At 44.0% G+C, this 19083-nt stretch overlaps 2 protein-coding genes across 3 annotated transcripts in view; one reads left to right on the plus strand and one right to left on the minus strand.

Annotated features, from left to right (window-relative positions):
- arhgap21b (Rho GTPase activating protein 21b) overlaps window positions 1-4451 on the plus strand; it is a 36648-nt gene extending 32197 nt beyond the window's left edge. For both annotated transcript variants that reach the window (XM_085805532.1, XM_085805533.1), the window contains 2 exons: window positions 1175-1206; window positions 1323-4451. In XM_085805532.1, the coding sequence (XP_085661658.1) occupies window positions 1175-1206; window positions 1323-2900 (1610 nt within the window). In that variant the 3' untranslated portion in view covers window positions 2901-4451. The remainder of the gene's footprint in view (window positions 1-1174; window positions 1207-1322) is intronic.
- Window positions 4452-4805: 354 nt separating this feature from the next.
- The window catches only part of LOC146970570 (A-type potassium channel modulatory protein DPP6-like), a 64278-nt gene continuing 50000 nt past the window's right edge, over window positions 4806-19083 (minus strand). Inside the window, exons 8-26 of the mRNA XM_085804259.1 lie at window positions 18834-18954; window positions 12896-13050; window positions 12502-12599; window positions 12251-12377; window positions 11558-11596; window positions 11267-11374; window positions 11083-11174; window positions 10944-10991; window positions 10728-10840; window positions 9804-9851; window positions 9599-9697; window positions 9431-9500; window positions 8514-8708; window positions 8376-8430; window positions 8131-8233; window positions 7967-8022; window positions 7755-7833; window positions 7576-7649; window positions 4806-5958 (exon numbers count right to left, since the gene is read on the minus strand). Coding sequence (XP_085660385.1) covers window positions 5812-5958; window positions 7576-7649; window positions 7755-7833; window positions 7967-8022; window positions 8131-8233; window positions 8376-8430; window positions 8514-8708; window positions 9431-9500; window positions 9599-9697; window positions 9804-9851; window positions 10728-10840; window positions 10944-10991; window positions 11083-11174; window positions 11267-11374; window positions 11558-11596; window positions 12251-12377; window positions 12502-12599; window positions 12896-13050; window positions 18834-18954 — 1827 coding nt within the window. The 3' untranslated portion in view covers window positions 4806-5811. The remainder of the gene's footprint in view (window positions 5959-7575; window positions 7650-7754; window positions 7834-7966; window positions 8023-8130; window positions 8234-8375; window positions 8431-8513; window positions 8709-9430; window positions 9501-9598; window positions 9698-9803; window positions 9852-10727; window positions 10841-10943; window positions 10992-11082; window positions 11175-11266; window positions 11375-11557; window positions 11597-12250; window positions 12378-12501; window positions 12600-12895; window positions 13051-18833; window positions 18955-19083) is intronic.

A 19083-nucleotide genomic window follows, 5' to 3' on the forward strand; every position in this document is an offset into this window, starting at 1 on the left:
GGAAGTTCAGGACAGAGGAGCCAGTGTCTAAATGTTTCTAACAGCGTTAGGTTGAGGTTTGGACATTTGTTGTGTCAGAAACATTTGCGACATTTGTTTGTCAGGTTGAAAATGAAAGATGCTGATTGTTTATCATAGTCACATTTGAAAACGTTAAGATACAACCATTAAACATTTGAGCCTACTCCTCCTGAGCCGCAGTAAAGACAAACAGCAACACAATAACTCTGTTGTTTTTTCAAGTGTGAAAATTGCTCCTCAAACACGGCTGTCATATTGCAATTTGTTACCCGTGTAATTTGCCTAATCTTCCCAGTTGCTGCTGTGGAGAAACAGAACACAAGCGGCCGAAGGCAACTCTGAGTTCCTGAATTTAGTTCCTGTGGTTCCATATTTGCTGGAACAACTTGTTGGGAAAGTGGCTTTATCTGTCTGCTTTATTTTTTTATTAGCCGCAGGTTTTGCGTGTTTTCGTCTTTCGAACAGTAAGCCGAGAAGGTTTTGTGAACTCCTTTGTTTTGCTTTTTCTTTTATGTTGCTGAGAGAGAGTGACGGGCTACATGTTAAAGGGGGCTTCCGCGGGAGTTTAGCTCGGAGTAAGAGAAATCTGTCTGTTCACACGGCGGCTCGCCTGCGCCAGCTGTATCCACCGCGACACACACTCACTGATCTGTTCAGCTCAGGCCCCTCTCTCTCAGTCTCCCAGTCAGTCATCACTCCCTCTCCTCTGTGACGTCTTTGAGTTGGGAAAGAATGCCTACAGCTGGTTGGTGGCTACATGTGTTGCTCTGTGACTGGCGTGTTTGTCTGTGATGTGCCGTCGTCCCATCGAAACATGAGCATGAGCCGCTTCTTGTGTCTTGGTTTACTGCCGGGTTTTCACTCCCTCATCATCCTTCATCTCAGGCCTCTTCTGCTGCTTTGTCCACTTCTCCATATACTGCTTAGTGTGGTTACTTGTCCTCCTGTCTCTCTCTCTCTCTCTCTCTCTTTCTCTCTGAGCTGAAAAAGTGTCATCTGCCTTCATCGAGCTGCTCATTATTCTCATCATGTCCGTCAGTTTCACTGTGAACCTTTAATCTGCCTCTTCTCCTTCTTTATCTCTTGTTGTCTGTTTGCAGCAAGTCACAGAGGTGACAGACTTTTACTAATGACTCTCTTCTCTTTAATTCAGATTCAGCATGTAGTGACTCCTCCAAATCAAAGGTAATACATAAATCCTCCATTCCTCCATTTTTTCTGTTTTTGTTTCATTTTCATTCTTCTGTCTTTGTCTTGATGAGTGTGTTTATTAAAAAACTGTCTTGGTTCTGTCTCATCAGGGCTTGTGGGGGTCGGGGAAGGATCAGTGTAGCAAAGAGATGCTGCGCTCCTCCTTCTTTGTCAATCGTAAACGCAAGAAGCCCAAGGACAAAGCTCATCCAAGCAGCTCGGACGACGACCTGGACGCCGTGTTCCCCAAGAAGGAGCTCCCGGAGGAGACTCAGCAGCAGCCTCTGTGGTCCCCGGACAGCCGGACCGAGGAGGAGGAGGAGGAGACGGATGAGGCCGGTGGGAAAGAGAAGCACAGAAACGGCTCAGAGGAGCAGCTGGACCAAACCGACAGGAAGGAGTCTCTCTCCAGCGGTCGGATGTCGGCGCCCTCCCCCCCGCTGCCTCCACAGCGCATGTCCTCCGCCCTCCGGACCGGCTCCCCGTACGCCTCGCCGCCGCACTCCCCCAACCTCGGCTACCGCATGCCGATGGCCCACCAGTCCTCTCTGTCCGACCCGCCCTCCAACTACGACGACACGGTGTCCGACCTCGGTACGATGAACAGCACCAGCTCTCAGGCCTCGGTGCCCAGGGCGCGGCGCAGCCGGACGGCGGCTCAGGGGCCGGAGGCGGGGCCCAGCGGGCTGGGGGCCGAGGTCTGCTCCATCACCTCCGACTACTCCACCACCTCCTCCATGACGTTCCTGACCGGAGCCGAGCTCAGCACGCTCAGCCCCGAGGTGCAGTCCGTGGCCGAGAGCCGAGGGGGGGACGACGCGGACGACGAGAGGAGCGAGCTCATCAGCGAGGGAAGGCCGATGGAGACGGACAGCGAGAGCGACATGTCTGTGTTTACTGTCGGGAGGGCCGACCACAGGGATCTGCAGGAAGCTCCGCGGCCCCTCGCCTCCCACAGGCTCATCGAATGCGACACGCTGTCCAGAAAGAAAGCTGCCCAGCAGAAGACCGACAGCGAGTCGTCGCTGGACGGAGCTCGCAGCGACAAAGATTCCAACAGACTGTCACGTGTCCTGGGGTCGGTCAAAGGCCGTTCGACCGGCAGCCTCAGCTCCTCGTCCCGCAGCGAGCTGGACAAGACGGAGCCGGCGTGGAAACTGAAGATCACCGACCGGCTGAAGGTGCGTCTGCGAATGTCCGTGGACGACATGTTCGGCGTGGGCAGCCAGAGGAGCCGGTCCCCGGAGGGCCGCAGCAAGAAGAAGAACATCCGGCGCAGACACACCATGGGCGGGCAGAGGGACTTTGCGGAGCTGTCCGTCCTGGGAGACTGGCCGCAGCAGATCGGCATCGGCTCGGGCTCCCGGTCGGAGCTGTCGGCCGTGGACCGGCTGAAGCCCAAATGCAGCTCTCAGGACTTCTCCATCGGGGACTGGATCGCCCGCGAGCGCCACCGCACCAGCAACCCCGAGGTCAGCCTGGACTTTCCAGAACAGCAGGGGGGGCCGTGCAGCCCCAACTCCCAAAACTTCGGAGCCTCGTCCTCTTCTGAACTCCCGCATCATCCAGCTGAGGCGCTGAACGGCGACGCCCCCCCGAGCAAAAACCTGAGCCTGTCGGCCACCGCTCACCCACATAAACTCGCCAGTTCCCAGGTGGTCCATTCACGATTCTATCAGTACCTGTGAGAAGTGTGTGTGACTGTGTGTGTTCCTCGTCTGTGAGATGTGTACCTACTTGGGAGTCTGTCAGTATAATGTCTGTTGTGTGACCAATGTTAGTGAATGAGCATGTTGCACAAACAAAACAAAAAAAAATAGTCTGGAGTGTGCGTCTGTAAGTGGTGTGTGTGCTTGTGAAAAGAGAATTACTGCACACAGGGATTGTTGATCTTGCTCACATATACGGCATGGAACAAAATGTTGTTTATACCATTTTTTTTTAATTTCTTTTATTTTTTAATGACAAATGACTTTGGGATGGGTCAGCAGGAGGACTTCCTCCCTCCTAGTACAAATCCCTGTTATGCTGAGGATTGAGAGAGGACCTGTCACTCGTGACACAATGAGTCTGTGAAGTACGTGCAAGGAAGCGTGGAACACAGTTAAGATTGTTATAAAAAGGTTTAGCAAAGTGGCTTTAAGGATGAACTGACTTCTAGGATGAGTAGGAAGTAGTGAAAAAAGATTTTTAGTATTGCAGAGGAACTATTTTTGTGTAAAGAAAGTTATGATGTTCAAAGTCAGTGAGTCTCTCAGTAACCAAATGAAGAATGTACAGACATGCTTGCTGTAATACTGACTAAAAGCTTTAGATGCTTGTGTTTCATTCTAAAGTGTACATATCCCTATTTTTCTGTGTACTTGAATAGTGTTTTTTTTTTTGGTACAGCCTGTGTGTGGACTGCTTACAAGCTCTCTGCTGTCAAAGGGGCCTTTCCAAAGGTACAAGAGGTGACAAGGAGACACTGGAGTTATGCAAAAGAGAAAAAACTAAACAAAAAAAAAAACACAAGTTATTATACATCCCAGCTATGTGGTTTAAAGAGCAGTGAACAACATCCCTCTGATGCAAAGTGTTATGCTGTGTTTTAGTGTTTGTGGTTCACACATCTGTCAGTGACGGGCGAAGAGGAAGAAAAAGAAAAATGGGTAATCACATCAGGAAAAAAAAAAAATCATGTTTCTTCACAATAGGAAGTGCCTCACAATGAAATGTTAAGGGTGCCATATTGTGTTTGTTGATACACATGAAGATGTTACTGTGAATGACATTTTTATTGTCGACCCTCAGTCATTCTACAGGTTACGTAACAAAATGCCGAGCTTCCATTCCTTAGGCATTCCACTCTGGTCTTAACATGTTTTATACATTTTTTTTCTCTCCTCCTGGTTTTTTTTTTCTCATGTTTTTGATTTTAACAGAACTTGAATTTTAAATATTCCTTGTAAAATAAGTAAGTTAAATGTACATAAATGCCATGTTTTAGCTGCTTTACATTTCCATCAGATTTGCGGGATTAAGTACAGTATTGTGAGAGGAGGATGCTCATGAGGCCTGTGTGTGTGTGGGTGTTGTGGGCAGCCGGGTCGCTTCTCTGTGGAGAGAGGTCGTCGCCGCCGCAGGAGGAAAACACTTCATTGAGCTGGACCATTTGTACCAATGCTGTGTTCCTCTGATTGTGAGAGGGGTGTGCACAGACTCCTGAAACACTGGAAATAAATTTTGTCAATGGCAAACTCTCAGCGTATGTTGTTACTTCACACACACACAAAAAAAAGGCCGGTAGATGTAACACTGGATACAAACAGAGCCGACAAACGATACATTTCAAAATGCTTTATATACAAGTTGCACGTACAACATAAAGACTTAAACAATATAAGATTTATACACTTTGTACATCAGCTGACTAGAAACCACTGACAATACTAACAGAAGTGACATGGGGGAGAGAGTCAAGCCATTTAAACACACAAAGAAGTTCACAAAATAATGAAAAAAAATAAAATAAAATCAGCATAGTAAACTCACCAGTTTGGAGGGTAAATATCAAGAACTGCATTTGCAACTAAATATTCTTTACATTTCCATCAGTAGCCAACTTATTCAGTATTCAAATCTTTCCCTGTTCTGAATTCAAATGTGCCATGATCTTTTTTTTTTGTAATTTTGTCATCCGCTCAGGAAAAATTAAATCACAATCTGTGTTTGAGTTTTCAAAGGAATGCACAGTTCAGACAAGGCCTACTCATATTTACTCATTTTCAGCATCATGTGGGCTCCTAACATGAACATTTCCACCCACAGTAAGGCACAGTGACTAAAAAGAAGAGTTTGATCCAGATATATGAGGAGGGGAAAATGTGATTTCATCTCATTTTTGTATAGACAACTCATTTTTTTCTTTTTCTTCTGGAGTACAACACAAAGTTTAAACATTGTGCCCTCATTTTTCGTTAAAGCAACTAAGGACTGATGCAGCCGGACATCCACTCATAGACAACGGTACTATCGTAAGACACTGAACAGAGAAATTTCTGGAAACAAGTAGCAGTAATCATACTCATGAACACAATAGTCAGTAAGTCGGTTGGCAAAGGTTATCAGAAAGTGGCAGCCTTTCAAAAGTGAAACCTCAACATAATGAGTTGATCTTCTTCACGTGGGGGTTACTGAACCTGGAGACACATTGTTGTTGCTCAGTAGACGTGATGCTGATCCTCTATCTGTCCACCAGAGGGAGTGCTAGTCCGTTTGATCCAATAAGACTGGTTCACATCACATCTGAGATTTATTCAATGTCCTTCAGACTGGTTTCCTGCTCAGCACGGTGGGGGGGGGGGGGGGGGGGGGGGGGTACAGACAGGCCGAGGCCCCTTGTTGCTCATGCGGGTGCTGCGCTTCAGAGTAGAGCTAAAATCAGATTGGAAACAGGTGCAGGGCGTCGTGGATTGACTGGGGTTGAAATCTGAAATCTGTTGCATATTGTGCTGTAGTAGCTGGCCGAGGAGTTGGAGGGGTGAGGGGGTTTGGGGTGGTGGAGGAGGAGGAGGAGGAGGAGGAGGAGGAAGGGAGGCTGCTCACAGTGGAGCAGGCCTAACTGTCGTCCTCGTCCTCCTCCTGCTGGTCGTCCGTCGGTACCTCGATCACCCGGAAACACTCGGCAAAGAAGTTGACCAGAGACTGGCTGAGGTGCTGCTGCGTCTCATCGTTGTGTAGGAAGTGTCCTTCATCTGGATAGATCTGGAAATACACAGATTTACACTAATTAACTTCCTTAGTCTTTCAAAATCACTTCATCTTTTGATTTTCTTTTCTTTTACTGGTGTAGTCTGTAAAAGTGAGATTAAAATACCAAATAATAAATAAAATACTTTGTTTAAAACCCAAAGCTGTTAATTTTGTAGTAATATAAAGGACAAAATAAAAAATATATGAATCTATGTATAGTAAATCACTGTCATAGACTTACACAAAAAAAGAATAGATTCATATATTTCTTATTTCATACAGACGGTAAAACAAGCTCTCACCACAAACTGTTGTGGAGCTTTCGACTGAATCACACAGTCTCAAGTTTATGGACCTTGTGGTTGTATTGGACAATATACGTTGGAGTAAGTTTTTGGTTCTGGGAAAAAGTGAAGACGCCAACTGAGATTTCAGCAGTTTGAAGTAGACAATCCAGTCTGGTGTCTTTTTCTTTTTATGTTTATTTTTTTAATGAAATATTCCCTCGGTTCACTTGCTGAGCTGCAGCAGAGGGAACGAACTGTAACAAAAACAGAATTTCATCCTGGAAAGACATTAAATTTCATGTGGCTGTGACAACCACAGCAGCTCCTCCTGCATATTGTTTTAGTTTTAAACCTTATGGCTGAATGCTGACTGTTCTGGTTCAGTGCTAGTGTAGCGCTGTTTTCAGCAAGATGTTTACAGTGAAAAAACTCTAAACTATTTCCCTCAATTTCTTAGGTCAATGTCAATGTGATCAATCGTGACCCTTATGGATTTTCAATACATGCAGAAGCGTGATACATCAATGCTAATGTAATTCCACATATTGAATGTTTAATTAAGCAAAAGTTTGCTGCAGGTTTCTCATATCAACTTAACAGCTAGTAATATATTGAATTGCTTGTTTTTGCTGCCCCCAAGTGGCCAAAATATGTTATTTTGTCCCCCCATCTCTTGTGTACAGTAGGTTTGTGTTCCTCACTTCCCCTCATTTCCTCTCCAGTTTGTTCACCTAAAGAGTAAGTTAGTTACCGGTACTCTTTTTTTCTTATAATTTGTCTGTTGGTCTCCGAGAACTTTTATCAAGCACATAATGACGCTAGTTTGAGTTGTCGTGTTTAACTTAATTGTTGTCTCCACTGGTACACTTATTAGTAAAAAAACAACAAAAAATGACCTACATTGAGCTGAACTAAACTGAGGGTTAGTGTTACTTTTTTTTTTTTTTTACTTCCCATGCATCTTGACCCGATGCCCATTGTAGTGGTTCATTTTTTCCGAACTTCCAACTTGACATAATACCTGTGCACTGAAACCTCATCTTTGCCATCTTATAGGCTACTGTATTTATTTTAGGAGGTAATGCCTCCATTTAGTGCAGCATGTCCAAACTATTCCTCAAAGGGCCGTGTGGCTGCAGGCTTTTGTTCCAACCAGTCAAGAGCACACAGTTTGACCAATCAACTTTCTGAAGACTGAGATCAGTTGATTAAATGAGTCAAGTCTGGTGCTGCTGCTGCTTGGTTGGAAAGAAAACCTGCAGCCACTCGGCCCTTTGTGGAATAGTTTGGACCCCCAAATTTCACTGAACATGAACCTGTGCTCTCAGACTCGGTGGCTCACCTGTAGAGTGTAGTTGGCCCTCTGGCTGATTAAATAGTTGATAAACTTGGCCGTGTGCTGGAAGTGAACTTTTTCTGTGGAGATAGTGGAGAAGACGAGGCACATTAGTGACCAACCTCTCAGAATAATGTCACTCTATATTACTGAGAAACAAATGCATCCGATGCTGTGTCCCTTACCGTCTGCAGTCGGGTGAATTATCAAGTACTGTTTGTCCTTAAGCTGATCCGCAAAATTTCCGTGTGCTAAATTTGTCATCTGAAGGAAAAGAGGAAGCAGAAAATCCCCCATGTCATCAACATCTTCTCTTGATAACAACCCTCTCATCCAGCCCCAGAAAAACGTAATGTTGCGTGATGTGGATAAAGAGACAGAAGTGGCGAGATTTTACCGAATAAACTCGGGAATCTGTCTTTAAGCCGAGGTATCGTTCTGAAAATGCAGATGCTGCAATTTGGAAGAAGAAAAAAACAATAATACAGGTTTAGAAAGATCAGGAGTCTTTAGACACTGTCCCATGGTGTCCTTAAAGGAATAACATCGAGGCTGTGGTACCGTATAGCTCAAAGTCTGTGATGGGCGAGACTGCTGTTCCACATTTTAGCTGGGTGAACTCTGCAGAGCTCAAAAGCATCGTGGCTAAATATCCTCCATAGGCCTGAAGAAAGGATGAGGATACAAAACAAATCAAGAAATCTGATCATTTACACCATATGAAAATAACTGCACATATCAGGCAGCTGCTGTATCTCCATGAAGACATGTAGCCCTCTCATTGTCCACATGTTCCTCCTCCTTACCCGCCCGTAAACTCCCATTCGACTCTTATCGATGTACGGCTCTTTGGATATGAACCTGAAAATAGGAGGAAAACGTGTCAAACTCAAAACTGCTTTGCTACTTGGTGATGCTCGCTGTTCAGGGAGGAGCAGTCTGACCTGAGGGCCTCCAGCTGGTCCCTCTCCTCCAGCTTCCCCAGCTTCCTCCTGACTTTGTGCAGAAGGTTGGTTCCTCTGAAGCCGCTGCCGTGGCCGTCGAAGCGGATCACGATGGTGCTGAAGCTGCTGACCAGGACCGTGGCCCAGTCCACCTGGAACTGCTCCGTCACCATCTGGCCACCGGGCGTACCGTCGCTGTGGGAAACACCACAGGATGATGATGATGATGAGGGACGACTCGCTTTTTGCTGATTACAGCTAGTCAAGTGGGCTTTTAACACCTCAGGTCAGGATTTATAAAAATACTTGATAAAATAACAAGAACATCATGCAAATAAATCTGTTAAGTGCTTAAATGTTCTACTGTACTTTTCATAATTGTCCCATCACAAAGTCTAGCATATGTTATACGATTTGATTTATTTTGCACAGTTAAAAATACACAAAATTGATCATTTACAATGTTGGAAGAGGAGAAAACTCAAAGAGCTTATTAGATGCCTCCACCTAAGGTTAACAATTAAATATAATGTACAAAAAGAAAACAGAACATACAAATGAACAATCAGAAATGTATAAATAATAATAAAAGAACAATAATAATAGGGAAATTTCACGAAGAGATAAAAGATCAAAATATGTAAATAACAATAAAAAGAAGTAGTACTATTATATCGTAGTACTCAAAGTATACCTGATTTCATTAGTCAAGTGACCTGAAATGATTTCTAATGACCCATCGAAACACACTATTGCGTTGCATTATGGGAAATGCACAGTTTAAGTCATACTAATAACTTTTTTTGGTTTTTCTGTTTTTAATCTGACCCCAAATGTACAGTAGTGAATTCTGGTGTAGTCCCTTTAAACACCCATGAAAGTCACTGGTATTCACAGTCACGTGTGTTCATACATACACCAGCAGCAGTAAGGGGTAGTGGGCGGTGTCCACGAATGCAGCTGGCTTCAGGATCTGCATCGTCAGAGCTGCAACACACAGCAGGGGGGGTTGAGCACAAACGTGTAACTGTACCTGGTAAAGATATATACAGTATATATATATTTGGTAAAGCCCCAGCACGTACTGTAGTCGTCTATGGTGATGGTCTTGTACTCCACCCTGGGCATCTGCATATTGTTGTACGTTTTGTTCACGCTCTCATTCGTCTCCACGTCGAACACCTCTGCAGCAAAAGATGAAACTCCGTGACAAATTTGTCCATGGAAACATCTCTATGGTGAATTCAGTTCAGGTTACTGTACGTGATGACGCAGAATGGCCACACTCACTCTGTTTGTCCTCAGTCCTATAAATGGCCACACTTGGTATATCTGGGCCTATCGAGAACAATTAGGGGAAAAACAATTAGTAAGAACATAATAATAGAAGATAATTTGATTAGCATGATACAGTATCATCTAAGAAGACCCAGAATAAAGGCTGAACAGACTCCAACAAACCAGTAATGATGAAGTGAAAGTAGCCTCCGCTGCACAGGAATCATCTCTTATCTTAAACAGACTTCACAAACAGGCCTCTCAGCCAGCTCCACACAGTTAATCCACTTCCGTCCCATGAGGAAGTAGCTTATTATTTCACAGCGGAGCTACTCTCCAAAGATCCAATTAATGCAGACAGCCACTGGCACTTTTCCTCTCTGGAGTGAGCGCCCTAAACAAATCAGCTTCCATGGAAACTGTGTTGTTGTGCCCCAGAGTTGAAGCCACAAGGGTGAAAACACAACAAAACAAAAAAAAAACCCACAATAACAGAATGTCTCGGAGGACTACGAGGAATACATCTGGTAAACAACGACACGGCGCTAACCACTGGGCTCCGTCTCCTTTCCATTTATCAAATCCTAAAAGCAGAAAGCCATGCTGTGTTCGCCAGCAGCTCAGCAGAGCTCACATCACCGCTGGCACGCAGTCAGACAAGACATTTATTTCTGTGGCTAATCAGAGGGATCCAGCAGTGGTTTGAGGTTATCTGCTAATGTCCAGTTCGATATAAGCTCTCAACCTGACACAGAGCACTAATTCAATTATACCTTCCACCGATCACGGCTCTCTGCGGCCCCCTCCCGCCCCTCAGAGGACTGACTTCCTTTCACAGGAGCGCTGGGATGTAAAACACTCTCACTCTGCTGCTATTAAAAAAAAAAAAGAAAAAAAGATCCTTGACTGAAGTGATTCAAGGTCGATGATGCTCACCTTTACAGTTGAGTAAAAAGTACTGCATATTGTGGCTGAATGAAACGTCCACATAGCCACACTTGAACTCGCAAGACAGGCAGCAGCGGTTGAATGGAGGGATTGTGTCGGCACTGTGGGATGGCACCGGGTGAGTATCATTGTATAAACTCAATAAAATAAAATAAAAACACTCAGAAAACATAGCAGCCATTTGAACTTTCATTAATATCCTACCTGTATAAGTGCCGTCGTTTGGGGTTGTCCTCTGTGCTCAGGAAGTATCTGGGAAAAAAACAGACAAACATCATCATCAAACAACAACTGCAGCAGAAGCAGCTGTTAGAAATATGCAAAGATATCAAAATGTCCTTACATGAGGTTCCTTTGATGATTGTACGCCAAGATGCTGGTGATGTCCCAGTCCCCAGACGTCAGGGACTGAAGTATGTCTGTGCTGGTGTTGGGCTGGGCCGTAAAACACACAGGGGAGACCAATAAACACTCTGTACCGAGCCTCAAATGACACATCTTATGGGGATAATCTGCCATTTACCTACCATGGAGGTGGACATGGAAATGTGGAAAAACTTTCCTCTCCCACCCTGAGGTATCGCTCGGGTGAAGAAGAACTTGTGTCCGTCTTGGGAGAAGAGTGGCACTTCATTCTGCAGGAGAGGACAAAAAGAGAAAAAATAAATAGACAAAGTTTGTCTCCCAAATGTTCCTGCAGGGCGTCTTTTGTTGCATCTAATTGCTCCAACTCAGACACACAGACCAAACACTGTTGTCTTTTTCTTTTTTTTGAGCCAACTGCATAGCAACGGGGTGGCAGCGTTTTGATCACATACCTGTCTGTGCAACCAACTGTCACTCTCGTCCTCATGTTTCTGAAAATAATAAGAGGGCATGAGTTGAAAGTCATGAAATCTCTTTAAAAAATGACAAATCTGTCAAGATTCTTTATTTTTTCGTTACTGTCAACAAATAATCATGAAAAGATCCCCAAAAAAAGTCTGCTAGTCCGTCTCTTTGACACTTAAATAAATATGCTTGTTCACTTTCTGGCAGAGAGTTTGATGAGAAGATTAGGACTTTATTTGTGTCTGTGAAATAAGTGGTTTTGTGCCACACTATTTAATGGACAGTATGAAAGTGGTATCAATCTTTTCTCGTACTTTTCAGCACAAAGAGCCTGAAGCTATTACCCGAAATGCAGAACAATTATAAAAAGTAGCAAATATTACACTTTTTTTTTTTAGCAAATATTACACAGGCAGGACCAAATAGAGAACTTGTTATGGAGCTGTTCAGCAGAATGAAGGAAGATGTCACCCCAGCGTGAAAAAACGTGGCAAACTAATGGGCTAAGGTTTTTCAATGACAGAGGAATATGCCATAATAAGGCTGCACAAGTTCCTATTTGTTGAAATCGTCATTGGTTTGGTCTTTTCATGGGATTTGTTGACAGAACGTAAAAAACCGAATAACAACAGACCAATCACTGGCAGCAGATTTCAATTTTTCTTGGCCGAGAGTTTCACCTTTATGCAGACTCCAGTCGTAGCCTCACACAGCGTCAGGATGGAGTTGTTCTGGGCTCTGTTCAGCCAGTTCACAGCCAGTTTGGTGCTGGTGGCCCACTTCACCATGGTGATATAATACTCCCTCCTGGAAAAAGCAGAGGGCGGGGACACATCACCTCCACTGACCACCTCGGCCTCAGCTACCTTAAGAAAATGCACTGCGGCTATTTTTAGTGCTTTCAATGAGGCGCCTTCGGGCTGTCACTCACCCTATTCGGGGGTCATCAGGTTTCTTCATCACCACTGTGTGCAGGGGACCATTGAGGCTCACCACAGACAGATGCACTACAGGGTTTTCCTCCCCAGCCTGCAAGGGCCAAGAGGAAATGAGATATGTCAGACTGAATTTCAGTTCAAGATAGAGGCATTGTCTTTCTGACGTTAACAAGCTCCATAAAAGTGTGTGAACTTGGATAAAATGTAACTTTTTGTACATTTCGCTGCAAATACTTCTGGAAGACTTTGAATGTACCACTCGTAATTGTAATGGAGTATTTCTTTTCTTGCTACAGCACGTCTTCCACCGCTTTCTGACAGATTTCCTATCAACATGTTGACATTAAAAGGAGAGTAGGAGTGAGAGTGCAGCTGAATTCAACCTGCCTTCGGATAGTGATACTCCAGGTTGGTAGGATACGGCGTTCCCGTGAAAAACGGGACCTCCATCTTCGGCACCAGCGAGTCGTTGATGGTCATGTAGGCCAGCCGCAGCCCATCTGGAGACCACCAGTGGGCTATTTGGGTCTGCAGGATCTCCTCTGAAATACAGAACAACCAGATAACACACACACACACACACAGTGAAGAATGCATGAAACTGGAGACCAGATGTGGAACAAAACGCCACCATCTTTTCTACCCGGAAAACCTGTTTATTTCTATATAATGAACAATACTGAGCTGAAGGAATGCAATTTGGCTCCACTGTTGTATTGAGGGCTGTACATGAAGAGAATGACAATGAATCCTACCTTGGCCCTGACTTAATGTTTTCAGACAGGTAGATAAGAATCCACTTTAGAAAAAGTCAAATCCATGTGACAATCCATTTAAAAAATGCAATGTTTGCCTCCGGTTGCTGCTGCTGCCAAGACACTGCAGTGCAATGCCTTAGATAAAAAGTTTACTTTGCTCTGTCTGCTGGTTGTCTATCAGTTTGTGTTTATGTACTTAATAGTGTGACACTGATAAAGATATTTCCAATATGTCACCATTTGAGCAGACACCACTTTAATATTTTCAGCCTGTGTGATTTATGATGCCCCATCCCTGTGTTGACACTGAGTAAGAGAAATAAAAAAGACTCATATCAAATTTTGACAGCTCCAAATCCAAACACTTGAAAAAAAGAGATTGGATGTCACACAATATATTTTGATGTAGATGTAAAGCCTGACAAATCAATAGGAATAACCATAAATATATAATTACTACACCTGCTATGTCATGATTATCAAAACTACCCCACAGAAGCACTTTTCCCCTTTTCTTTCTTCCATTCATAATCAGTAATCACGCTATATAAATCAATATTTCCTTGCTGCCTAATTCTAGTTTTTAAGGTTTTGTTTGTGGGGGTGGAAAACACAACTGGACTCTGATCGATTGATCAACGAACTGTAACTGAGGGAGTCGACATTTTTGCAAGAAACCAAGACAAAAGGTGCAGAAACGTCCACTCAAAAGGAAAACTGGATTATTTTTTGGAAGAGGCTGCGCTTGGCATTTTAGTGTCAAACCACTTTCCCTCAATACAATGATTAGTTTGTTTTTCCAGCAGATTCCTAATGAGTTACTTTTATATCCAGCAGGGGGCAGAAGAGCTCTATGAAAAGCAGCCGGAGTCGACGCCTCACTGCACCCGACATGAGGAGATCCAAACAAAAGCCTCTTCCTGATCTGCTCTGCCTCACTGAGGACTTTGCTATTTTCTTGTCACTGATGATGTCAGGCAATAATATTTTTGAAGGTCTTCCTTTTTGCTTTTGCTTTTTTTTACAGTGAAGGTGAAGTGTGTTTTAACAGGGCCGAAATGGACAAAGGAGACTATTGAGAGCTGCTCTCCAACAGGTGATTTAGCTCCGAGGCTGATGGTTTACTTGCAGTACCAAAGGATTTCAAGGCCCACGTCCTAGGAACATAAGCCTTTACTTGTTCTTCGATAACTACCCTTCTTATTCTCCTGTAGGAGCAGCACAAAATAAAATTTCATTCATTATTATCTGAAGGTTGGTGTGTTAAGCAAGGCCCCTGGTATGCTGCTCTTATAAGAGGCTGCCTTTGTTGACACAGGACACGCAGAGTACAAGATTGAAAAAAAAAAAAAAAACTCTTCAATTTCATGTCAGGACTCCACAGAAAGACGGGGGTGGTTTTGTGTTGCTCCTGCTGTGGCGATCGGCCGTGAGTTTGATGTGACACTCTTGTGTATTCTGCGGAGGCCGACGGTTGTCTAAGCCGTCCCTCTGCAGGAGACGGACCACATGCACAGACCAAAAGCTCCAGAGCTCCACACTGTAGGAACGGATGACTGCACTGGAAAGACAAAGCTACACATTGGATTCTTGGGCGAGCTCATCTCAGCTCATCTCATCTCATCCATCAGGAGACCTTCCCATGAATTCCCTATCTTCACTCTTCTTGATCAAAGCCAGAGCCAGTGTGTGTTTGGTGATGCTTTATTATCAGCGAGGATATAATTATCAATACTGATGAACTTCAAAGCCTAGTTGCAGATGTACAAAGCACTGTTCAGACACACAGGGCTGGACTTGAAAGTTTTGTTAGCAGCTAAATATTTCATAAAAAATATGAATCATTTGATTCAGAAGCCGTCAGTCATCTAAGATATTCTATTTGATGGTGCAGCTCTAACAATGGCACTATTTGTTTGAATATTTCACTGGATATAGTAAGATATGCTGTACAGTAACTTCAATGAACCCTGGAACAAGTGGATTGTTGAGTTTATATACAACACAGTTTTGGAGGCAGAGAGATAGGATTGAAAAACATTTTTTTGAATGAAAAGCGTGGATGACTTGAAATCGTCTGCTTTATCCAAGTTAAACTTCTCTCAGTCAAGAATGAGGATGTTTGGCTGAACTGCACTAAATACCTGAGAGAAAAGGAGGCAGCCTCACCTTGAACCACATTCAAACAACTTTTGCAAAATCTGTCTCGCCAGAACAATACACTTTGTACAGCTCACACTGTAAGCGTTGTGTGTAACAGCTATGTGCTGCGTGATCTCTGTTTTTTTTTGTGAGACAGTCTGTTATCCGCTGATAAATCCATGAAATATGGTGGGAAAATATAGCAAGGCAAATCTTTCTTTAGCATTGAAAATGGATTACTTCTTTCATGTCATGTTCTGTGTCTGCAACAAAGAAATAATCCCATTAATGAAAAACCGATTAGAGGCAACCCTGAAGCAGTTCATGCTCTGTAACAGAATTTCTCTCATAATAACTGGCATTTTACAATTACATTATACAATTACGCTGCAATTATTATCTCAAACCGCCCTCTGAATACATGCAGACTGAATCAAATAATAACAGAAATCGAGGCCTTCACTTACTAAACAAGACACCTAGAAACTGCATCAAATAAGGCGGTGGCGGCGTAAACAAAGCCATATTCAAGTGGTATGTAATTGGAATGTCAGTCTCACATATGCAGAAAAATGTTTCATACTCAATTACAAGCAAACTTGAACATCTGCTGAGTGAGATTGCAGCACCGCAGACATGAATTAATTAAAAACTGCCTGAACACAAAGACAAGCGATGGGAAGTCTCGTGGAGGAGGAGCACTGAAACGTAGCCAGCTGTGCTCTTTCAGATGGAATCATGCACACAAACAAACGCCACGCTTCAGGGAGGAGGAAGGTGTCACAGACTGAGTTAAAATAGTCTTCAAATGTAGTTAACTACACTACAGTACGTGTCCAAATGTTCGTGGACACGTCCCACCAGTAGGAAATGCGCACCCTTGTGCTCCGTGTCCGTCTTTCATGGTTCGGTCTCGGCATGTGGATTCTAATTAAAGCTGCATTAATGTATATTTCTATTTGACCGATGGAAAACATCACATTTTATGTTACAGATGTCATGGGTAGTGATGAATCCACAGATGTAGCATCTTTTAGCTCATTGTTTTGGTTTTCTGGGTGTCCTGATTTACGCTGCGATTTGCTTTCAATATTTAGCATTCTTTAAAATCGCTGGAAAAACAAATTATAGGTGACCTGCTCTCCACTGAATAGCAGACAAACTTTGCAACTAACTTGAGAACATAATGGAGCCATATATCTTGTTGGTGGGCGGGTAGGAAACAACAACGGCTAAAAGAAGACTGAATATTGGATTTATAATTACTAGGTGGCAGAAAACATGACCCCACATACATTTTAATTTTGTTCTATTCTGCTGGATATACATACACTTGTTTGCCATATTAAGTGTTTCAATATTTCAACATAGTGACGCTCCCGTGGAAAAAAAAAAAAAGTTAACCGTTTTCCCAGTTTGATGTGGAAGAACTTGACTGGCCTGCAAAGAGCCCTGACCTATACCCCATCCAGCAACCTTGAGATGAGTTAAAATGCAGACTGTGAGCCAGGCCTCATCTCCCCACATCAGTCCCTGACCTCACTAATACTCTTGTTGCTGAAAGCGAGCAAATCCCCGCAGCCAGCGTGCAAACTCTAGAAGAAAACTTTCTCATAGGAGTGGAGGCTGTTCTCTCGGTACATGCATGCAGGGGCGTTTCTAGACAATCTGGAGGCCCCAGGCAAGAGGCACCCCACCACCACCACCACCCACCCCCAAGGCCACAAACATTAAAGGGCAACTTCGGTTTTTTTCAACCTGGGCCCTGTTTTCATATGTTTTTCTGTAGATGTGAGTGATGGATAATATTTTTTTTGAGGTGGCTCCAGTATTGAGCCGGGCAGGCAGCCTGCAGCCCAGCTGATGCTCTTGCATGGGGCAAGTGGCTCCCGTCAAAGTTCGCCGTAAACAAGCATTTTTTTTCAAACTGACAGGCTCAGATAGTTACAATGAATGTCCGACAACATACTAGAAAGGAGAAATTAACGTATTCAGGGTTTTTTCTGGCCAAAATTTGGGTTGAGGCGGCCGCAGGGATACGTAGGCTATCTCTCCCTCCGGTCAAACGCCCCGTCCTGATCCACATCCACTGCAAGGTAAAGGTGCCGCCAGCTGTAATAGTGTAACATCCGCGTTTTTACAGCTGATTTTAGGATGAAACTCTGAACATAAATAATAAATTACCATGGAGATCTATCCGGGTTAAACAGCCACCTTTGTAGCTGCAGCTCTCCGTCTCCGTCTCCTTCTCTCTCTCTTCACGCTCTGTGCCGGTGGGGTGTGTTTACACTCAGCACCAGGTTTGAACGGAGCGGAGTCTATGAGCCCCAATGAGCCCCGCCCCCGCAGGTACACAAGCAAGCCGCGCATCAACGGCATCTTGCGGTCTGGCCCGGAGCTGAAATCAAACACACCCCTCCTGCTGCGGTCGAGTTGAACCAGTTGAAAACAGCGCCGCTGAGCTTCCATACCGTAGCCTACATTGAGTTTCAATCAAGATTCCAGCGCAGCGGCAGACAATTTCAGCGAGGCCGTGCCGACCACAGGGTCTGGTATGTTGTCGGACACTCATTGTAACTATCTGAGCCTGTCAATTTGAAAAAAATGCCTGTTTATACCGCGAACTTTGACGGGAGCCACTTGCCCCATGTAAGAGCGTTAGCTGGGCTGCAGGCTGCCTGCCGGGCTCAATACTGCAGCCACCTCAATAAAAGTGTTATCCATCACTCACATATACAGAAAAACATAGGAAAACAGGGCCCAGGTTGAAAAAAACCGAAGTTGCCCTTTAACTGTTTATAAATCCCAAACCATTGATTATTCAATTTTGCAGTAAGAATGCTTCATGTTAACATTTATACCAGAAAATTCAAGGAGATTTATGATTACTTCCTCTTGCAAATACAAATTAGTAACAATTTGGACAGAAAGCGCAAGAATTGATGTTTGTATCAATAGTAGCCTTTGACAACATATGCATTATTCTATTGCTTATGGGAGAAATTAACATTGGTGTCGGTAGCACTAACTTACTGTTATAACATTGTGAATACTATGTATGAACACAGCCATTGGCAACGTCATGTTGTCATATGATATGAACCAATGTCTGCCGTCTCGGGGGAGGGGCCCTTCCAGTGCGGGGCCCTAGGTACTTGCTTGGGTTGCCCACCCTGTTCCAACACCTCTGCATGCATGCACATGAGTTTGAAATGATATGCTCAATAATCAAATGATAATGGATGTGCACATCTTTTAAACCATTTAATGTATTTTTAGACTCAAGTATTTGACCCAATTTTAATCTGTGTCTTCATTTTTATTAATCCTGGTAGTGACAGAAATCTATACTCTGTCTCTGCAACATTAGAAATGACAGACATCATCCTGTTGTATTTTGGTGTAAAGGTTTGTATGTGTCTTACCCTCATACAGCCAGTCAGCCAGGCCGTTGAAGACAACTCCCTCTTGGCCAATGGACACGAGGCGGATTGCTCGACTCTCTATCGTCGTTTTGTAGTAGATGTTGTTTTCGAATATGAAGAGCTGGACAGAGGAATGCAGAGCAGTGGCTGTCATTAGTGTTTGCTCTGTTAACTCACACCTAAACTTTGATTTCCTGCAGGGCAAAGCTGGGTGCATTTTTCCTCAGGCTCTTTTCCTCTGTACTGTACG

Source organism: Trachurus japonicus, chromosome 17 (assembly GCF_045865225.1).
Source record: "Trachurus japonicus isolate A0001 chromosome 17, Traja_1.0".
In the NCBI taxonomy this organism is placed as follows: domain Eukaryota; kingdom Metazoa; phylum Chordata; class Actinopteri; order Carangiformes; family Carangidae; genus Trachurus; species Trachurus japonicus.